At 38.5% G+C, this 23,353-nt stretch overlaps 1 protein-coding gene across 1 annotated transcript; it reads right to left on the reverse strand.

Moving 5' to 3' along the window:
- Positions 1-4,702: 4,702 nt before the first annotated feature.
- LOC139730249 (rac GTPase-activating protein 1-like) lies at positions 4,703-22,699 on the reverse strand. The gene is made up of 17 exons (XM_071641134.1): positions 22,554-22,699; positions 21,842-21,983; positions 20,987-21,047; positions 20,044-20,316; positions 19,421-19,483; positions 18,842-18,968; positions 17,192-17,316; positions 16,763-16,808; positions 15,673-15,815; positions 14,951-15,076; positions 14,285-14,396; positions 13,535-13,640; positions 12,789-12,921; positions 12,412-12,550; positions 11,736-11,853; positions 10,487-10,531; positions 4,703-4,836 (listed from the first exon to the last, which is right to left on the reverse strand). The coding sequence occupies exons 1-17, from the start codon at positions 22,648-22,650 to the stop codon at positions 4,770-4,772; spliced, it is 1,923 nt and encodes a 640-aa protein (XP_071497235.1). The 5' UTR covers positions 22,651-22,699; the 3' UTR covers positions 4,703-4,769.
- Between the last annotated feature and the right edge of the window lie 654 nt (positions 22,700-23,353).

Here is a 23,353-nt window from a genome sequence, read left to right on the forward strand (position 1 = left end):
TTAGAAGGATGATAGTGATATCTCATTTTGTCAAGTTGCTATGGTTCTTGACGGTGAATTCAACCACTCTCAAAATTGTCACCCAAGTCTCCATTCACAAACTAATATGGCGTACACAGTACATGCGAGTCCACTTGCAAGAAACAGATCCAAACACACAAGATAATTATTGTGATCTTTTTTTTCGTATCAGTTGTCATGACCCATCGTCTTCTCGACTAGTCTACAATGAGAAAGCATGGGTCAAATTTATTTTACAACAAAACACAACAGCACAGTCATGAAGAGATTACAGCACCACAATGCGTAGAGACATCATGGCGATCAAGTCAACCTCCAAGCCTATACTATGTACAATGTTTTTTCGTTCGCTGCCATATAAAGTGCGATACTTTCATGTCATCATCGCTAATCGATACCTGTGATTAACATTGTACATGTATATGCGTTCCCCTGTGCTCTGCATGTTAAAGTGAAAAGCTGTAGAATCAAATGGATATCTTTCTACTAATGGGATTAGCACAAAATGTGGTAGAAACTGCTTTTAGTAACTGGAAAGGTGCTGGTCTAACGCTGAATATTGCTTGTACAATAATCCTAGAATTAAAAAAGCTTTGCCTATACTAGGTGCAGAGAAATGGTTGCAATATATATTACGAGTAGACATATCCTTGATTTTGTCTATATGCGAACTTATGTTGATATTTATACAGTATACACAACCCTACGTATAGATACACAAAAAAGAGAGAACATTTTGCCGACATGCAAATCTCTGATTCACAATTACAAAACTGAAACCTAAAAACATTGTATAGGACAAATACATCGCATACCTGTACATTTCCTTTTGCATGAGATACAGAGTAGCAAATTTAGGGCAAAGTTCATGGAACTCAAGAATGTCAAAAATTTCAGTAAGAAACAAGGTAGTATCATAAAGGTACATGTAGCGAAGCTAAACTGGCCTTATACAACTGTACAGTAAAATAAACCTGGAATATATGAAGGTTTTCCTTGTAACAAGAAACCACTTTTTATTGATTTTTTCTCCATTTATTACTATGTGTATAGAACAATTACTACATAAGACTATAATTCTTGTACCTTGTGTGTTTGCCATCAATGTACAAACTTGTGATTTGGGGTTGATGCCAATCTCTGCACGGTTACTTTTCCTAGACATTCAAGTACAGTACCAGGAGCATTAAGTTCATCCCTACATAGACCCTAGCAAAGTGCTGTATAGATTACAACTGACTCGATCCCGCCCCTAATCACATATACCGAGACAGAGACGGTCACAATTAAACTGTACATGTAACAGCCTCCGTCTTCTACACACAGGAAAAGTAATTATGCCGGGATTATACTCCTATTGATGATTCATTAAATACTTAGGAAGTGTTAAAAACTACAACTTTTCTTTGTATGACAAATCAGAAATATAGCAGGAATGACTTATCTTACAGGCAAGTTTAATTGTTCGTATCTACATGTAGTATGATGTGATATTGATTAATGATTAATTGATTAATGAAAAGAAATGCATGTCAAGGCATTGGTGCATAGTCCTGTTGTTGGCTTTAGAACCAGGACATGCGCCATGTACAGAATCTATTGATATTTACATGACATGCTTACGATCTCTTATCTGACCTCACTACATACAGTGCAGTTCAAAAGTAGATAGATTGCTCTGCTGCAAAACATTTGTACATTATGTACATGACATATTAACACAAAGGCAACTTAATGGAGAAGAACACTTAAAAGATATCCTACCATACATGTATAAATTCAAATAAAAGGTTACAGTATGACATACATCATAAAAATTTGGTCCTTTCAGTGTAAAATGTAATGATACAAATAAGTTGCAGTGCCAACATTACAAATATGCGCAAGAAGCCATGTTCATTTCCAGTTGTAAACTCAGTGCTACAAATTGTGTGTTTCACATCACCAAACATCAATGAATTGAGAGAAGCATTACATAACACCATTTCTATCATGAGAATGCCCTTATATTTCTTTACAGGCAATGAAATCATTGAAATGGACAGTGTGGATTTTATGCAATCATTGTCTACAGACAGCTACATCCCCACATGACTTCGTGGAAAACAGAATTGTAATTTTCAAATGACATTGAGTATTCACCGGAAACAAGAAACAAACAACAAAAGACAAAAACAAACATTTTACCCCCCTTGATTGATAAAGAACAGTGCTTTGCTACAATTTGAATATAATAACATTGGAGACTGATAACAGCATACATGTAGCAGGAAAGACCAAGAAACCCATAGATAGTAGAGAAACTTTCACTTTGCAATTAAAACAGTCTGACAAGATTTTTTTTTTTTGTGAAGTTGCCTTTCTACAGTCAACAGTCACAAAGTACAAAGGTAGCTTGGTCTGGAGCCATGAAAGCAGAGTATAAAAACACCTTGACCATTCCTGGCACTGATACGAAAACAACAAATTCTTGATGCTTCATCTGTGCTAAGAGGGGCTGCTCTGCCTTCTACATCAATGAGAGGCTCTGAAGATTCTGATTGATGGTGGCAAATTTGCAGTAAACCTAGAGAGATGTCACCTATTTGATCATCAATGTTTACTAACATTCATTCATGAATGTAACAGGGAGAAAGAGAGAACAGAATTTCTCCCACGTCTAACCACATTCGTGATAAAAGACTGCCATGGCTTCAGTTAATACTGTATAAGCTGTTATCTTTGTGAATGAGAAGGTCACAGACATTTTCACAAGATGTTGTTTTTGCGAATAGACACCAAGGCTATCGTAAGCGCACTATTACCCTAGTGCGTGGCAACATTTTTGTGTGTTATTAAATTGAAGGTCCAACAGGATGGCAGAGTTTGGTCTTTCCTGCTGCGGAGTTCCATGATTTGCTAATTCTGCAGCATCGTCATCCATTTCTTATGATTGTAAATTATGGCTGCTAAATTGAGATGTATATAATACATTACCATAGTACACAGAAAGGCACAACAAACGCCAAGCCATTTGGCTACACCAGAAAATAAATAAGACAAGATGACCTATGAAACTGTACATTACTTAATAACACGTACAACATACACTTTCTGTAGATTATAAAAACAAGCTTTATCTAATAGCTCTACAGACAATAGGAAAACACCTTTTTTTTACAGTATTTACCCACATGCCTTCGTGTGTCTTGGATCCCATTGCTTTGTTCCTTCTACCACCTTAGACCAATTACGTGTAGCTATGCTTTGTACAGACAACCTTAGCTACAAGACAAGTTTGCATCAAAGGACAAGTTCACCTTCATATACATAAGGATTGAGAGAATGCAGCGATATTAGTAGAACACATCCGTGAAAGTTTGAGGAAAATTGGACAATCTGTTCAAAAGTAACAAATATTTTAAGTATCTGCGCAGTCACTGCTGGAAGAGAAGACTGCTACAGTGTATGATGTCACATGCGTACAACTATGTAAGGAAAGTAAAAATAGAATTTCACAAAACTTTACTTCTTGAATAAAGTGCACATTTCTTCGACTTGCTACTGACGTACGTTAAGGGTAATATTGTTCCCCCTGCCTTCTGAAAGAGAGAAGTCGAGCGTTCTTTTGTTATGTGAGAAAAATGGAAATATGTTGAATTTTCTTTATTCTTTCTTTATATCGTTGTATTTATGTGACATCACAAGCTGTAGTAGTGTTTCCATCTAGCCGTGACTGAGCAGAAACTTTAAACATTCCTAACTTTTTAACGGATTGTCCGATTTCGCTCAAACTCTCACTGATGTGTTCTACTAATATTGCTGCATTGACTCAACCCACATGTCTATGAAGGTGAACTTGTCCTTTAATGTTTGACAAAAAAAAAAATGCACATTAGTTGAATGTAATGCAAAACAGAACTTTCGAGGTCCAAACAGATTTGCCTTTAAATACAGGGCTGACTTCTAAGCAAAGTGAACTAGCATGTAATGAGTGCAATTATGTATTTCTGGCTAAACTAGTCCTGCATGAGGGAAATGCTTAAAGCACATGTACACAAACATTCCCACATAAGCTATTCAAACAAATGCATAATATCCTGTTCTGGTAGAACTTCTTACTATAATGATAATTTCTATCCCATACAATCACTGACCAGTAGTTTGAAATATGATTTTGCATCATCCATTTTCACTGCTGAAGATTACTTACGGTAGCGAAGATTTTAAATATGCTGAAGAATGCTGATAAAATGCATTTAATAGTAATGAGCAAATATTTACAAAACATTAATGTGTAGTGGTGTCTTGTTTTAACACTATTCCTTGAGCCTGATGAAATTGAATTGTTTTTATTGCAGTTTTTATTGCAGTTTTGTTCTACAGTGACAAGCATTACAACAACAGTGCAATAAAGTGACAATGTGAACCTTGGAATGATCAGTTTTTGTTTCTTGAGTTTGCTTAGTGTTTCCTCACCACAACATTCTACTGCACTGAAATGAATTTATGGAAGAGCAAAGTCTGTACTGACTAGGCTACCAGACTCTGAGCTCTGAGGCAACACTATGAGTGTGTAAATCAACACACGCATATCAAATGCGTACAAAAAATACATCAGTACAAGCAACTAGTCTTTTTTTTCTTTAAATGCTACATGTGCAATATCAATATTCTTACTCTCTGCAGTCTATCGTCTACCCCCCCCCCCCCAAGAAAAAAGACTGCGTGCTAGTCACCGCTCACAGACTAGACACCTATGTGGATTCCTAACGAAGCGTTGGTGAGGCGAAGAAGTGCGTACTCCTCTTGCTGCGGTCACTCTTGCTGCCGAATCTGGTTTGGAGGCAAAAAACAGAACAAAACAAATGAAAAATGGTATTGAAAGAGAAATAACAGGATGTATTGAATATTGGGACATGGAATAATGGGTAAGCTGGGCCCAGTTTCACTAAGGTATTTGCAAGAAATGAATTGCAATTAAAAATGGCCACAGCTAATTGGTTGTTGCAAATCTGCTTTCATAACAGCTTCAGTCATTGTGAATAACAACTGCCTGTAAATTCTCCTTGGAACATAGACCAGATAGCATCATGTTCACTGTACGTTGCCATATGAAAATAATTGCCAATTCTGTGCAGCGTGTTCTTCAGTAGCTGATATCCAAAACCACTTTTCTCAAGCAGTACGTCATGTATGTTAGATACATGTCATTCATTATCAAAAACATGGTGAAATTAGGACATGGTTAAAAGGATGTGATTAAAAATCACACACATATAGCTTGCTGCAGAGTACCAGTAAAATGAAACAAAAATGTAATATTACGACTCGTCAAAACTTTGATTTCAAAAGTGAGGTTAGAGACGGTTCTGAAGTACATGAAGACGTCACATATAAGATATAAGTTTTCAATTCACCGCAGGAATAGGTGAATAAAAAAGTACAACTAGATAGAACGTTGAAGGCTTACGTCTCATAAGTGTTATGGAGTATGGTAAAGCCTAACACAGTTGTTTTCAAGCTTTTTGTAGTCATTACTGAAAGGAGCAAGCTTAAGTCCAAAGCATACCCATAGTTTCCTGATCACTTTCTCTATCAATCTATGATATAATGAATACTCTGAGAGTAACACAATGATTGCTATTAAATGGGGGCATACTGTAGCAAGATACGATTTGACTTGTCAATAGCAGCCAATATATAATGGATAGTGGTCTTACTGATATTGTCATGCATGCTTTATATGTTTATAAATGCTTTGTAAAGTGTTCACAAATGAGTTATATAATATGCATGGTGGATACAATTGGTGTTAACAGGAAATTCACTATAGACTTCAGACTACTCTCCCCTCTAACAATCTCCACCAAACTGTGGCAAATAGGTTCAGTTGACAAGTTTCAGCTTCCAGCAAATTTGTAATACTTTTTGGAGCAGTCAATCAGTGACATCTGAACGTTCTGTTCAGTTCATGTCAAACTATTTCTCAAGAGGCAAAAAAAAGTCACCACACATCAACACTGACAGGATATCCTGAATTGCTTCCCCAACGGTATTTTCCAAACACAGCATTCTTTCAATTGAAAAAAACAACAACAACTTTCATTCCCACCACCATCCCCCACAAATCCCACCAAACTATAGTAAATAGGTTCAGCTGACAAGTTTTAGCTTCCAGCAGATTTTTAATAGTTTTTTAGAGAATAAATCACTGACATCTGAACATTCTATTATTTTCTTTTGTTTAGTTCATGTCTATCTGTTTCTCAAGAGGCAAAAAAAAAAAATCACCACACATCTACACTGACAGGATATCTACATTGGCTATGTGTTGAACAGAGGATTGAGTATAAGATCAGTTTGGTTGTGTACAAGGCACTGAATGGCAGTTCTCCATCATATATATGTGATCTACTAGAGCCATATGTCCCAGCAAGAGAAAATCTACGTTCTGCAGACAAGTACCTGCTGGTGGAACACAGAGCACACAACTCTTGGGGAGCTCGTTCATTCCGCGTGGCTGCTGCAAAGATATGGAATGGCCTTCCACAGTCTATCCGCAGAGCTCTTACCACAGAATCTTTTAAAACAGCCCTCAAGACCCATCTCTTCAAATTGAAAAACTAGCCAATGTGTAAAAATGTATGTTTACACATTTGGAGACAATTACTTCCTGGAACTATTTCTTTTTATTTTAACTGTCATATCACAAGCGGTGCACCCATGAAATTTAAGCTGAATTATGTATTCATTTTGGAGCAAGCGCCATGAGCGCCTGACTTGGCGGATACCGGCGCTATACAAGACTTCATCATCATCTTGAACTGCTTCCACAATGGTATTTTCCAAACGCAGCATTCTTTCATACTATATATAAAAAATTTGACCTGGGTATTGAATTGATTATCCTGTGCATTTAGCAAATCACATCACTGAAAGAGAAAGTTAGCTTAGAAATCTAGAAAGGTCACAGATGAAGAGTACTATGAAAAAACAAACAAACAAACAAAAACACACACAGATATTACTCACTACAGGGAAACCCCGTTATAATGGAGTCACCGGGATTTTACCTTGTTATAACCAGTACGTAGTTGCATATGCACTAAAAAGAGATCAGCTAACTATAGCAAAGGAAACGTTAGAGATCAGCTAAATATACAGCAAAGGAAACGGAGGACTGCAAAATTTACCTTGTTAAAAGCAGTACCTCAATGGAGGGCAGTTCATTATTATTGGAACACTGTTTTTCAATGCTGTGATACTGCTTGGAATATACTGTATATATTTCATCTCTCGTACATTCTGTCATGAATCTGTCTAAGGAGATTAAGCCCTTCCTCAGAAGATAAAATTGCCAACTTTACTTGACTGACGAGACACAGGTTTTGCTTTCCAGTCAGTGAGTTAAGGAAAATTTGTAAGCACTCATACAGAGAGACTTGATGAAGAAAATTCATCACACATGTTGATGTGAAACCAAATTACTGGGTTTAAATGTATTTCCATAAATGAGTTGATATTGTTTTTGTCTATCCTTCCATGCATTTCCTGAAGCTTTGTGATCATTTACAGTAATTCCAATATGATCTCAGGTACAGGGTAACCCTATGAAAAGACTAATTCCATAGAGTCATTTACATCACATACTGTAATTCATCTCTTCAAACAGTATAAGAGGTGAGAACTATGAACACAATGGCATAAGAAGAAAAAAAGAAATGGGAAAGATAAGAAAAAAAATACTAGTAACTGAGACAACTTTTGCCCTTGGACTTACTACTGTTGTAAATGATACAGGAGCTATGAGAATATTTTATTATAGTTAGTCTGTGGATAGAATGCAGTTTGGCATGAATAATAATCAAAATTCAGGTTGAAGAATGGAAGAGCCACAGCAAATGAAAACAAAAGAAAAGCAAAAAAACACCACTTCAGTGATGGGAGTAGTGAGAACAACAGACCTGCGTGACGAGCGGAATGATTTGCTTCCAAATGTACCGCTAATGACCATGAAAAAATAAAGACAAGTATTTTTATGGTTACAAATCTGCTTGATATGAACATGAATGTCTGAGTACATTAATACACCACGTGACAGAAAACCAAATGGGCTTGAAAGAATTCAGGGTCCCAATGTACAAAAATTTAAACACTTGAGATGAGTGTACACAATCAAAGCATCTAGACTGTCGCGTCCATCAACCATGACTCCATTTCATAAACGATGATAGCTAAGATAGCGACTCTTGCTCTTTAATTGCTTCCCCCAGCAACTGCCAATCAGGAGGCTGGATTCTTGTCGTTACCATGACACTTGCCATTCCAGCAAGAGTTGCTATCAAATCAACTTTTTATGAAATGGGGCCCAGAAATTTCATTTTAAGGTTAAAGGGGACAGCTCTACATTACAATGTAGCACTATCCTGCATATATTGCACCGACTCTGATTCATTGCAGGGGAAAACCTAAGTACAATACCAAAGAACCTGAATAAATTGCAAAGTATAAAGGATTTAGTGAACATGCCATTTAGCAGATACTAGTATAAAACTGAGCCATTAAGAAAAAAAAATGGCTCAGAACATCTTGAGTTGACCCACCAAATGTAAATAAGCTTTATGGTTAGTTTTCCACAATCACACCAGTATGAGACATGACAGTACACGACAAGACACGTTTACACAGAAACATCACATATTGCTGGTCAGTGTAAGGGTCAGTTTTGGTACAGCGCTGCTGGTGGCAGAAGCGATATGTAAACCAACCTTGAGGTCAAACCAGTAGTGGACCTAGTAGTGGTAGTGGACGTGGATGGTCTTTTGACACTGACCAGACAGAATCAAAACGTGAAACACAGACATGAGCAACAATATAAAGTCACAGCTAGATCACAGGAGGCAGGGACTGTGACTCTGTTTGGCCAAAAAAAAAAATGCACAATTATTATCTTCTGCAGCAGCTAGGTGCTGCTACCATGGCAACAACTGCAATGCTTACAGCTGACTGGTTTCCTCTAGGCTGCTGTCATAGCAACAGCAAATCATTGCACACTGCTTAACAGGCATCACAGCGAATACAAGGTATAAGGAAAATATCAGAGAGCCTAGCTTGGCCCAAAACAGCAAGTGGAAAGGATGACGTACAAATACAAATATACAGGTAGTAACGATAAAGCGATAGGGCACATGGCAAAAGAGTTGCAGCGAGCACTGCGGGATAAATGTTCTCATTTTCATAATGATTGAGGAAGTAATGCCTCTTGTCTGGAATAGGAGCTGCAATGGCACTTATGTGAAAGAGCGCAATGGACACACAGACAAAAACAAGTTCTACAGGAGGTACTGATAATATGCTGGATTTGAACTACGGGATGGTTGCAAAAAGCAGGCATACAACACTTGACCTGCTCGCACACACGTGTATGTAAGGTAGGTTACAGACCAATGCCGAATGAGAAATCACATTAAAAAAAAATTAGCAGCAGAGTCATTCACACTGTGGAAGGACTAGCTGTTAAGAAAGATCTAGTCTGTTGCTTGTGTTTTGTTCTGATTTTTTGAGCGAGATTGCTGGAAAAAATAATAATACTAACGAGATGTATGCCACAAACCAGACACTTGCTGGGCTACATGTGGGCATTTTAAATATTGCCCCCCCCCCCCCCCTCCCCCAAGCAAAACCAAGAGTAAATAAAAATGTATTATTCAAGTAATTTACAGTCTTTGTTTTTCTTGTGAGTATATCAGGTTTAGAACTAGCTCAGTTCTGCTGGCACACGGCAAGTTACAAAAGAAAAACCCCAACCCCCACACCTAAGCAAACTATTGTTGCAGCAGGAAAAACGTTTCATGTGCCAGACAATTCACGATTACAATACATGATTTCAGTGGCCAGGGGAACATCTAAACTAAATGGCCTGAGCTCACAAAGGTGATACAATTGAAACCATGGTCTAAACCATAGTTTATGCAAATTTCTTCTGCGGAAATATGATTGACAGATTGCGTACGCCAATAGACGTCCAGTAGCAAACGCACATTGATACGCGCGTGTCAAAAGTACGCCTATATCACGCTAAACCAACTTCGTGAATTTGGGCCAATGGGAACATCATCGTGACATTGTCTTGTCCTTTAAGCAATTCATCTTCACTATACAGGTCCGTCTCCAGACAGACTTTGTAGAGGAAAAATTTGTTGCATTATAAACTCTCAGTATCATCATGTTAATTGTCATCACTCAATCTCGTCAATTGTACATCAATCTCATTATATAGAGTCTATGCTGTAAAAAATGAGTCTAATTTTCTGTGAATAGGGATTCTGCAGTCTATGCATTCAGAAAATGATGTAGTTTGAATAGCATTTTCCTCATTTGGCAATGGATACACATTTAAAGTCTGCTGGCAAGAATATATGCTTGAAGTAGGAGACACCATGAAGGAGGGGGAAAAAAAACATCAAAAAGGTGAAAAACCAACCTTGATGTGATGCTAGATGCCTTGCTACCTGTTGCTTTCTTCATACTGAATTTGAATGACACAAAAATTGCATGCATTAGAGTCTCCAGCGGTCAAGCGAAACTTGGCCATCTTGGGGAGACTACAATGAATCTCACACTTACAAAACTTTGGGGAAAAGGAAAAAAATGGTTTAAACCTGCTGACATGTATCTCACCAATTCCACTGTCGGTATTTGCTTCCATCTCCTTGTTCTTGCTCTTTTGTTTTCACATGACATTTTTTTTTTTTGAGGGGGGGACGTCATGTAATTCACTGTGGTACACATGCTGGGATGCAGTGTATAGGATATGGAAAAGGCAGACACTGAAAGATGGGACAGCACAAGACAGGCCCAGTATTAGAGCTCTTCACACATGTCTAGCTCTTAGAAAGTTGTGGCAGCCAACTGACTGCTCTTAAACTTCATCTGTAGTTTGAGGATGTCTCAAATGAGTTTTTCATTTTTATTCCTTAAGGCTTCGACCCGAGTATTGATAGAGCAAGAGTTATAGGAAGAGAGAACCAAAGTGATAGGAAACACAGACAGACAGACAGACAGACAGACAGACAGACATACAGACAGACAGACACACATGTACATGTACATATACACTATGGGGGTGGGGCATGGTTGGATGTAATTGCTGCTCTTGCACAAGGGAACGTGAAGTGTCTCTGTCAGTGGAAATAGTCTTCATTCACACCAAACCACAGACACCAAGAATACAAAAACGAAGTTGACACTGGTGGCAAAGTAATGTCTTTTTTTTTGGAAGTTTGGTGCCAGCTTTGAGCATTTATCATTTGCTCATATGGAACAAAGAAACATTGATTTTTACATTTTTGACTTCCGGATGGCTATATAAACTTTCATTAAAAAAAAGAGAAAAAGAGAAAGTAAAGTACTTTATCTGCTTGCTTCTTCCCTGAAGCAATATACCTAAAGAGGGAGGTAACCCAATATCAGATGAAACTTTCACAAGAGAATAACACAAAAGTGACTTTGGCATTCAGTGAAAAATGTTCCAGACTACAGACTTGTTGATCTTTGTAGCTTTGCGATGACCACAATTGGATGTCATTGCAATGATCCACATGATAAAATGTGATGCACACTGCAAATAACAAGGAGTGCTTTATTTACAGTTTCAAAAGAAGAGAAAATTGAAGAACAACTTCATTCAAATAAAGGAGAGAGCCATGGATGATGCAAGACTCGATACGCACCTTGGTGTAAGAGAGGTCTTTCCCAAGAGAGTCTTGGCCTTGCCCAGACTGCTGTTAGAGGGGGTCTTCTTTGGCGTCTTGCCAGGGGTATGGATGGGACCAAGCATGCTGGTGTGGGCTGGAAGAGGGTGAAGGGAGTATGGAAACCTTGCTGTGAAAAGCACATCTATATGATTTAATGGTACAGTGACCTGTGTGAATTAAATTCTTATTTTTCATGTATTTATTTTTTTTTCTTTTGAATGATGTATTTAATTGAAGTTACATGTATAATCAATAAATTTCATTCTATTCATTATTATTTTTTATTCATTATACATTTATTATTATTATTACTATGATGATGATGATGATGATGATGATGATGATGATGGTGGAGGTGATATTGATGATTATGATTACTGCAGCCTGCTACTACTAGTACTATCATTGTTTTTATTTTTCTTCTTCTTTTTTCTTTCTTTTCTTTGGAGTTGCTACTGATTTGAAGTCATAAATGTGGTGAAGACTTTTGTTCAGAATATTAATGACAAAATTTAAGTTGGGGAAAAACAAAAATTTGTATTGCCAAATAGGAGATATTTGATTTTCAGGTTTGAGGTAGATCTGTAATCTTCTTCGGCGTGAAAGACCTATGTGACAAAAGCTGTAAAAGGATATAAATCAGTTGACTTACTGTATGCGCCCGGTGTGCCGGGAGTCTTAGCATGTTGGTTTGCTATGACATTCGGATGCCTGGCTGGTGTGTTTTCAGTGTCAAAGTTGATGAAGGCCTTCCAGAAATCTGACGGCAGGGACATCAGCACTTCCACCACCTGCACCACAAAAAATAAAATAAGCAATCATGGGCTGGAGGGATATTTTTTTCTCAGATTTATAGTTGATGTAATCTCAGTAAGAAATGTCCTTCGCATAGTTGATATTGAATTGAATTCATCCCTTTCATGCACATTTACTGATCTTGTGTATCACATTGTGCGTTGTTCTTCTGCTGTACAAAAAAAAAGGAATGAAATTGATGTGTTCTACATTCAGGGAGGTTGACTTTCTCACCTTTGGTTGAGTCTTGGTGTCACTCAGCATCTGCATGGGTTCTGGTTCGGAGCAGTTGTGGCCAATGAGTGTGGGCCCAAACACCTTGGCTAGGTTGGAAACTGGCATCTTACAGTCTGGGCTCTCCGACACACTGGAAAATGAAGAAAGAACGTAGATGGAAACATTAAAAAGTGTTACTCCCTAATGTGTTAACGGGATTGTTATTCTAATTATGCAATTATGTGATGTAAAAGTTGCATTCCATCCTGATCTCCCCTCACTCGGACGTCAATTACAATCAGAGGGATGGGATGACTGCTCTCTACTTGCAGCAAACAGCAAAGATTCATCTGGTGGATGCAGTGCAAAGCCCAATAACTCAGACTAATCCTCGCTTCAACACTTACAAAATCGTAGGATTCTCATTCTTTTTTTTTCTTTCTTTTTAAAGCATGCCAGGAGTTTTACTTTCAAATTCTGGTCCATATGTATTTTATCTGAACCATACAAAGTGAACATGCTTTATAGGCCAAATGTAACATCCTTTACATGAGTGCTGAAAGTGCAGCTTTTCAATACCATGAGTATTTGAGAGACTATACAAATACTTTAATGTCCTTAATGACTGAGGGTTGCTAAAATGATCTTTAGATGAGTTAGCAAACCATTGCCAGAATGCAGCGGTGGACCGAAAGAGGCAGATAACACAATGCAGAGTGTACACTAACACCAGAGTGTATACCAACACCAGAGTGTATACTCACTGCTGTAGATGAGTGATGAGGTAGGCCATGGTGTCCCTGTTGGCCTGGGGAAGCTCACTCACAGCCTGGTACATGGCAGTCGTCCGGTCATCCACATCGGGCAGTTCTGATAGAAAGTGGGAGAATCACGTAATTAGGCAAGCAGGCATATAGGTAAACAGACAGATACGTAACATCTAATCATCTACTCTACTTTATCTGGTATGCTTAATGCCGGAGGGGACCAAACAAGGGTATAAATGCTTTTGCTACATAAAGTTTGGGTCCTGCATTTATGAAAATGTGAATCTGTTTCATAACATACAGTGTAATAAGGCAGTATGATAAGGCAGTTCTTCGTATGTGTTGAGGAAGGGAAAAGAGGATGTTACATCAAATGAAACAATTCAAGGTTTACATCTAGATCAATGTGAATGTACAGTGTATCATTCATATTTCTCAACAAATGACCTTTGAATGTTAAGGTTGAACAAATCTAAATCATCACCTAGCCCTTGCAAAATTATTAATTCAATTTTAACAAGAAGTTTCAGAGGGGAAATTGACAGAAACAAGTGAGTTACAGCTGACTACCACACAACAGAATTTACTGATGTATCCAAGATGCCATACAGGTACTCCCGTCCCCTTCACAGTGACCAAATCAACTGTTTACACAGGAACTCTAAAACAGCACATATCAAGTCAGAAAATTTATATCTGACAGGCTACCCAAAGGGGTAGCCCCTTGACCTTTGAACCTTGACTGACCTGCAGCCTTCATGAAGGCCCCGTGTAGCTCAAAGGTGACGAGGGGCTCCGGTAGATTGCGGAAGAAAACCTTGAGGGCGCCACAGATGGTGTGGATGTCTCGCACCTTCTCCTGCATAGAGTGCGCAACAGATAAAGAGGCACAAGTTAAAGACTGGCATAGAGTATCTGATGGAACATCCAAGCTAAACATTAAACAAATATCACATACACCCATTCCTGTATTGCAAAAGGTTCCTATATATCTCAAAAGGAATCAAACCTTCTTTTTTTTTTCTATGGAGAAAGTCAGATTTAGTCAACTCCAAGCTTAAATCACGCTGTCATGCTGAATTCATAGCTGGCTCCATGTAGCATAAAAGAATAGAGAACTCATCAGCTTCTCCAGGATGGGCACCAACCTTTATCTTCTTTATTTCTGCACTCTAGTAATAATGCTGATTGCTGATCAAAATATCCATCCAGAAAGTAACTGTCAGGTGAGAAGGTTCTAATAAAGCTGCAGCCAGGCAGAGTGAATCAAAAAGAAGACACATCTCATGCTAGGGACAAAACTTGTCATGAAGTGTGGATTACCTGTCACCAGCTACCAGTGGCATGCAGTCACTCAGACCATGCTAGCAAGGGCATGGCACAAGATTACACAAGTTTGTTTGACAAACTCACCAGGTGAGGTTCGTTCTTGAGGATCAGCCTCTCCTTGAGTTCTCTGACCTCTCGCTCTGAGCCTGAGAGGCGGTAGAGGCCCTCCTCCGTGAGACCACGCAGCTCAATCTCCGTGATGCACTGAATCTGGACATCCAAGATAAAAACAAAGGTCAACTTTTGTGTTGCAGTTCATATGTTCCAACTGTCAGAGAGGAGCAGAAGTCATGATGGGAAAATATCATGTTGAAGATGAACATTCCAGAAGAGACTCTAAGGTGATACAGCTAATATATTAAAAGTTATTGTCCAGGAATGACAAATGAGAAAAGTGTTCATATGTATTGACACAATGAGTCACCTGGGCACTTCAAAAGAAAAATAATTTGTCCTTTCTTACAGCATGTCTGGTAAAAATAGGGTGGATTTAAGAAATGCAGACACAATCCTCACTCTTCATGAGGCAGTGCATGGTTTGGATCACCAAGGTAATACTTTTGTAATTCATGTTATTCACAACATAACTACTGTTCTGAGAGAAAAAAAAATGTACCAGGAGATGTGCCCAGGCAGTTTTCACTCAACCATCTTATACAAAAGTGCCAATGGGGATGAAAGAGAGGGCTTAATAGATCTTCATGATGCTACTTTGTACACAAAAGGGCCTGAACTTTGATACTACAAGGGCCTGAATTCAGGCTTTTGCCTTAAAAGTGGCATCCCTGCTTATATTGTTAACATACCACAAGTGAGGGAACAAAGGGCGGGTGTGCTGGCACGAACTCGTCCAGACCCGAGGCTTGCATCTTGTTGGGTGTGCCCGTCGTGGGGACGCACGGAAGAGCAGCGTTGTCCTTGCAGTCTGGATGGCATACAAGTCTGCAATCTGAGAGATAATTACACCGTAAGAAATAATATAAATCAAGGGTTTGATTCACACATCTTTCTTCTGCTGTGTGTCTTTGTCTATTCTCTTTCTTTTTTTGGCAGTTTTTTATTAAACTGCTTTTTCAAGTGAAAAATAAAACAACAAAAATGATCAACACTTTGCCACATCATTCTGCTGTGAGTTGTCAACACAACAATAAAGTGTGTACATTTTGTAGGCTTGCAAGCTGTCTTATGATCAACCTTTATTGCAAGAGATAAGCGCAAGACCTGGGCCCTGTTGCAAGAAAGTTGCAATCAATTGCAAATAATTGCTAATTTTGAAACAACCATTCTGATTGGCTCAGGGTCTGCCCTATTAAGAAGACATGCATGCAACAATGATTTTGATTGGCCAGTGTCAATCAGTTGCAAGTTGCGTTTAAACGCAAAGTTTCTAGCAACGGGGCCCTGGTGATGTAATGATTTCCATTACGCCTAAAAAATTATCTTTATGTACAGATGGTACACTTGCATAGTGACATATTCAATTACCCATGTCAATGTGACATAAACAGGCGTTCCCTTCATGTAATAGACATTAACAGATTCACCATCACAGTCATCTTGCTGTCTTGATACAAGACTAACATGTGAAAGTAAAATTTCTAAGGCTGGATGAAAGACTAAACATAAGTACATACTAACATACTAATAATACTAACAAGCTCTTTCAATTCATGTCACAAGTGTAACATTTACTGATTAGCGCACCTCAAGCACGTCATGAATGCTCTGTAATTCAAACAAAATGGAAGGCTATCTGTGAAGACTACTCTTAGCATGCATGCAATGTGGCTATGGTTTTACTCTGGACATGTTTTTGTTTTTTGTTTTGGTCTATGTTGATGCTGATTCCTTGTGCACTCAACCACAACTTGAAAAAGTACTGTTAAAAACACTTACCTTTGCATTTCAGAGCGTATTTGCCAAACTTGATGCGCTTTCCACACTATATGAGAGAGGAACGAGAAGTCAACAATCATGTCAATATTTTTTGTAACACGAAATATAATGCGTGTATCTCTGCATAGGTGGTACATGTTTGATATGGCAATAACACACATGAGCATATTTTCTTCCTACAAGATATTTACACACTTTACTGATTAGTACAATTTACATACTCCTCATGTCCGAGAAACATTCACCTCATTTCTCATAACATAACCATTAAAATGTAAAATACAACAACCAATCAATTGCAACTACATTGGATAAGCATTAATAGCTGAAGAACAATTGAAATGTCATTAGGGTTTGTGTTTGCTTTTTTTTTCCTCTCCAATGAAACATCTTTGTTTTGCAAAAAGAAAAACAGTAAATTATACTTACTGGATCACATGACTCTGGTTTTATGACCGTCTTGGTACAGAAAGTGTGAATTCTGGCTCTCTTGCCACTCGGCGTTGTGTTTCTCAGCTGGATCGGAGACATCCACAGGTACTCCTCACCCTCCCCTATGGATGAAAATACAATGATCAAACAAGAATTGACAGGCAATATTGCAATGAGCATGGATGCAGAAAATATTCCAAAAGCCAGCCTATTGATTTTTTGAAAGACACTAGCAAATATCAAAGAATTAACACATACAGGATAGAGGACATTACACAGGTGTAGCCTTTATATGGTCTAGGTGAAGATGGACGTTTCGCGCTATAATTCTGTAACGCGAGAAGGCCTCGTCGCGAGGCTTCTTGACTTTCTTCGTTCAAGTCTCGCGCAACTTTTGAGACCAAATTTGAAACGTCCGCGCATACTTTTGCGAAGCCACGCCCATTTTTGTAACGGAATGTCGCCCCAAAACGGGCACAATTTTGTGATTTTGTGTACATTTCCTATGGAAAATGGTGCTCTGTCATGAAAGTCATAAAAACCTAATTATTTTTACAATTAATCACTTTCATTGATTAATTTTGTGCTAATTATGGTAGAAAAGTGGTCAGTGACAATTTCCAACGAAAAAACAAAGAACAAAACAAAAGTTGAAACACAAGGAAATACATAAGAAATTCTGAAAACAATAAAATACATAAGAATTGGAATGAGTTTTGGAAGTTTTTGTGATGTACAATTGTTGAATATGCTAAAACAGATTTACAGATCAAAAGACTCTCAATGCTTTTAACTAGGCTAAAATATGATCTTGAGCTTAATTTGCATAATTAATCAATTAAAATTAGAAATTGATTGTTTCAAAAAATCTTATGACACAATCTTGTAGATTTTGACGTGGGTCTCACGCATGCAAAATTTCATCGCGATCGCACCTCTGATGGCCGAGGGGGGGGGGGGGGGAATCCATCCCCCCACCCCCCGGTCTGAGCATAGCCAAAAAAGCCCGGCCCCTTTAGGGTTAAGGCTTTGATTGGAGAATATTTATCATTTGTGATCACTGATATATGATTCCATATAATGCCCAACAAGTATCCAGAGCACTTGGAACTTCATGGAATCCCTACAACTATTTGGAGCAGAATGAGGTCAATTTTCTCAGGAAGTACTGTGATATTACTGAACCTTTCCTGTTCTTGAAGGAAGAATTTTTCTCTGCCAAAGTGACATCTAAGCATTCAATTACATCCTCCAGAAAATAACCTCACAAATATGTAACTATACAGTGAAAGGCACTCTGTTAGCCCACATGGTACACTCCAGCTTTGTATACTCGTGTATTATCATAAAAGATTTCTTTGTCCTCTCCGGGCAGCATTTTGCGAGAGCGTAAGTATAGGAACATGCTTACTGTAGCAGCCTTTGTAATCCCCATCTTTGGACTGTAGGCATCAATATTTTCGCGCTGGGCGGCTCAAAAACATATTCGCAGGCTCTTGAATTAGCGCTGCAATTGTCAACCCAATCAAACCATGCATAAAAGTGTGAAGATATTTTCCTGGTATTAGAATTCGCGCTAGTCAAAAGTAGTGCGAAATATGCGAAAAGTAATGTACCGCGAAAATTTCTGTGTTTACAGTAACTCACCTCTGAGAGGAATGGCTGGCTGACTCATGCTTCTCCTGTACCGCCCAGACTTCTCGGTGACGTTGGTCATCGCCGTGATGGGTCCCTCGTGGGGTACGGTCACTGTGGTGGTGATGATTGATGTGTCCTGTGTGGAGAGAGAAAGAGCGATACTTCCTGCTCAATGCAGCAATTTCATGAACCAGTCAAATTTGGCTGCTCAAAAAGGCAAAACTGAAATCCTACGTTGGATAAGATCCACTTGGCCAGCTTGTAAGCAAAAAGCAGAAAGAAACTATTTACTAAAACGACCTTTCAAGAAGCATTCACATTAATTTAAACAACCTTTCTCCTTGGGTTAGTACTTGCCAATAGCATTAACATTTCCATGTCAGACTTCTTAATGTCTACTGACCAATATTGAACAAATGAGTACATAATGAGTTAGCAATACTCACCCCATAGTCTACATGAAATCCTGTTACATTTTTAGCTCATAGTATTTAATATCAGTTTCTTTCACATGTCTCTCATATCTCAAAATATACAGCAAATACCAGTAATCATTCCCAGAACACCATTTGATAAAATTCTACTTACATCCTCTAGTCTGCTGTTCTTTTTAGGTGGAGTGTCTTCTTCCAGAGGTGGCGCACTTGGTTTCTAAAATGACGAATGCGGATTTAATCATGCAAACCCAGTGTCACTCAAGGTATATACAAAACACACAAGAGTGATTATCAGTATATGGAGCAGATGTTGTGGTATGCTGCTGTTAATGCAGTACTTCATTTTGGACTTGTGGGTTCTATTAGCCAATATGAATGGCAACATTTTCATTCTTCACCACAATTATTTTTCTAAACTTAGGAGTTGGTGACCAGACACATATGTAGACAGAAACAGCTGAATATGTTTGCTAGAGGGTCATAATTTGCAGATGGGCGCTCATAAGCAGGACATTACAATAAAGTCATTACTCATGAAGGCCCTCACAACATCAACAGGGTAAGTGTCGTTTCATATTACTTGGCCCGAATAAGACTTTCAGTTTCCCGGGGCAAGCAAACAAAATTTTGCTTTGCATCTATTTGCTGATTTTTTAAAAATCTTTAAATCTGCAAAATATTTTGGGCTAAACAAGCTCAACCACAAGTATGATCAAGGGTTTGAAATCTTGCTCTCAAGGGCAAATTGAAAACTTGGGTACAAAGGCTGCATACCCTCTTGGCACGTTTCCACTTCTTGCCGTCGCGGAGCACCGACACGTTGAGATCGTCGTCGGTGTGGTCGAGATCCAGGTCGGAGGCCGAGAGGAGATCGGCCGACTTCTCGTTGATGCAGGACAGCCTTTTGTGGGGGGACCCTGCTACTGGTTGCGGGGTGCCGGCATTGTGGCTGAGGAAGAGTAGCGACTCTCGCTCCTTGTCTGTCAACGTGTTCATCTTGTTGTTGTCGTTGGCGAGGAGCTCGCGGATGAGTGCAATTTGACGCTCCTGCATGGGCGTACGAAGACAACAGAATATAATGACGCTGTCATATCTAAGTATACACTTATGCAGGTAGTTGGGGAAGCCCCTGAAATAAACCCATGTGACAAAATTGCACCCAGGACATTTTTTCTTTTCTTTTGTGCTTGCAACTTCTGCATAGCTCCTCACTCCAACAGTTTTTACTAGTTATAAACTTCCATTGTGAAAGCTCATCTTAGCATTACATTTCTCTATCTCAGAATTTATCATTGCAAAACTATTACAATTTCCCTTGTTTAATCAGTTTAGCCACAGGAAATTTAGTGAAGATTAAAATGTGGGCAAAGTAAATGACGCAAATATCATGCAAGCAGCAATGATATCATCACTCACTGTATGCTATTTGCACATCTTTGTCACAAAATCAGTGTTTCAAGAAATCATTTTAAAGTCTATATTCCACAACATTCTTTTGCATACCCCATTGCAGTAAAGCATCTACAATTTTCTCGCTTTGACTTTACTCTCTTTCTCATTAAGTTTACCTACCATTGGACTGGCATTCTATTTTGGGTAATAGCATGCAAGGAACAAAGATCATGCCTGCAGTATCTATAGGAGAGATACATGTAGTTATGTTATACAATCTTGCTGCCTTTATAGTCATACAAATTAGTATGGAACCTTATCTTACCAGTTCTTCCTGGGATGATTCAGCCTTCTTCCTTCTTGTCATTTCAGACTCAACTTGATTCCTGTGACAAAGGGGGAAAAAATTTTTTTATTACACCGTAACACTTCATGTAACAATCTGTGTCCATCTCAGTGAAAAAAGAACAGATCAGTAAGAAGAGAACAAATACTGAAAACATAATATGACCACTGGAATATCACTGAAATCATCTGACATGATTTTCTGAGGACACATTCTAATAACCATCTCCATTCATGTTACTATACTGTGTTCTCACACATTCTCTAGCAGAGTTTGAGATTGCAATGTCCACATAATTATATCATTGGTATCAGTGTTGGGTACACAAAACAGGTCATGAGACTCCCAGATGATCATGAATGCCGTTTCTTCTGTCTTGTTGCTTTTATCAAACTTCAAAGTTCAGACGATCAATGTCAGCTTCCATATCCTACAAACAAACTAGAAACTTGATTACGCCACTGTAACATATCTTCTGTACATACATGTACTTCTTTTTGCTTTAATACAGAAATATACACACTAATCATACTTGAACTGTCATAACAGAAGTGCTTTTCCCATCATAGGTGTGTGAGTTCAATCTTGACATATAAAGTAATATCCAAGACATGCTGTATTTGGCATAGAATGTTGAAAGACTTGTAAGTCCTCTTCATGACAAACATGTGATTAACATCATTCAGGCAATGATCAAATGGACAAATATTTTTTTTTTTTTTTTATAGCAAGTGACACCAAGGTCAACAACCGAGACTGTTACTACTTCTAAAAAATTAATGATTAGTGGTTAAGTGGATTCATTGTCAACCTGAAGTGACTGCACTGACCCACCTTGCATGCTTGAGTTTTGTCTGGAGGGCGTCCCGTTCTGCCACTAGCTTCAGATGCTGCTCCTTGCCCCCCATGGTCTCTTGCTCAGCCTGTAGCCAGCGCCGACGCCCTTCCTCCTGGCTCTGCACTGCGGCCAGGAACTCTGGTGGGCAACCATTTCATACAATACATTCAGGTGATGGGTGAGACATGAATTCACCAGGTGTATATTTTGCCTTGCGCAAGTCGCCCAAGTTTTACTGCTCTCACTGAATAGGGCTTGCTACTTGTGGAACTGATATGGCATAATTGCCACTACGACGCCACTAGTAGGTACAGGTAATCAGTTTGCAGGGTGAACACAAGTACTCTTGTCTGTTGCAGAAAATATCACAGTACGAGAGCACAAATTCATGTGAATAGATCTAGGAAAATACAGTTAAAAAGTATTACAGACTTGCCACTTGCTACCCTTCAGTAAACGTTTATCTGGAAATCAACATACAAGAGATTCCTAGGAGTGGGATGATTTTACTGTCATTTCATAATCAATTTGATACTATGACTCATTTCAACTCGAAGAAGTCTCAACTTACTGCAGTTGTTCAAATTAATCATAGATAATGTATTAGATTTAAAAAAAAAAATTATGACTCCAGTTAATCAAACTGGAACCTGGTGGTAGGGAAAAAAGAGGGTCAAATTGGATCTGCATGATTATCAAAACACTTACCTGGTTCAATTCCTTTGGACAGAATAGATGAGAAGTGAACAATCTCGTCAAATGCAGCAACCAGGGATGTCTTTCCTGCTAGCCTTGCCATCGTCATATGACTCCCGGGCTCTCTGTTCACAGTTAAAATCTACTGGTACTCTGGCTGGGATCTTGGACTGGTGAGTACTTTGGTCACTTCTATCTCTAGAAATAGCCTGATGTTCTCTGCATCATGAGAAAAGACAAAGTACAACGTGTATATATCACAAATAATGTTCACACAGTGCACTCCCATTAGTTGTAATGAACATGGTTATAAGAAATTCCGGTTACCCGTTGTGTACAATGAAGTAAAAATTAGGGCTGCAATGTAATCCACTCTATGTATTTTCATTGTTTATTTATTCGGCTATAACTAAATTTCGACACTTTATAATGGAAAAAAAAAAAAACTGCCAGTCTCGTGGACTTCGGTATAACTGGAGTCCACTGTATATTTCTTGCCAATGAAAAATCAATTGGTGGACAGAAATGACCATTCTGAATTGTGCTGGAAATTGTCCTACTGTAACATGCAAGCCACTCAGAAAACCAGCAGACCCGTAAGGAAAGAGAGAAAGGAAAAGATGGCAAATGGGAAGGGCTTTAATTCTATTATTATCAACTGTGACATAGCCCACAACACAATTTCAGCAGCAAGAAAAAACATGCTGAGAGTTCATTTACTTCTTAAATTGATGACATTTCAATATTGTAATATTTAAATAGGAGTCTCAGTAAACACAAAAAAGGCTGACAGAGGCAGATGGGCACACAAT

This window comes from Diadema antillarum, unplaced genomic scaffold, assembly GCF_040938485.1.
Source record: "Diadema antillarum isolate AM-2024a unplaced genomic scaffold, OU_Dant_1.0 seq00000300_RagTag, whole genome shotgun sequence".
NCBI lineage: Eukaryota > Metazoa > Echinodermata > Echinoidea > Diadematoida > Diadematidae > Diadema > Diadema antillarum.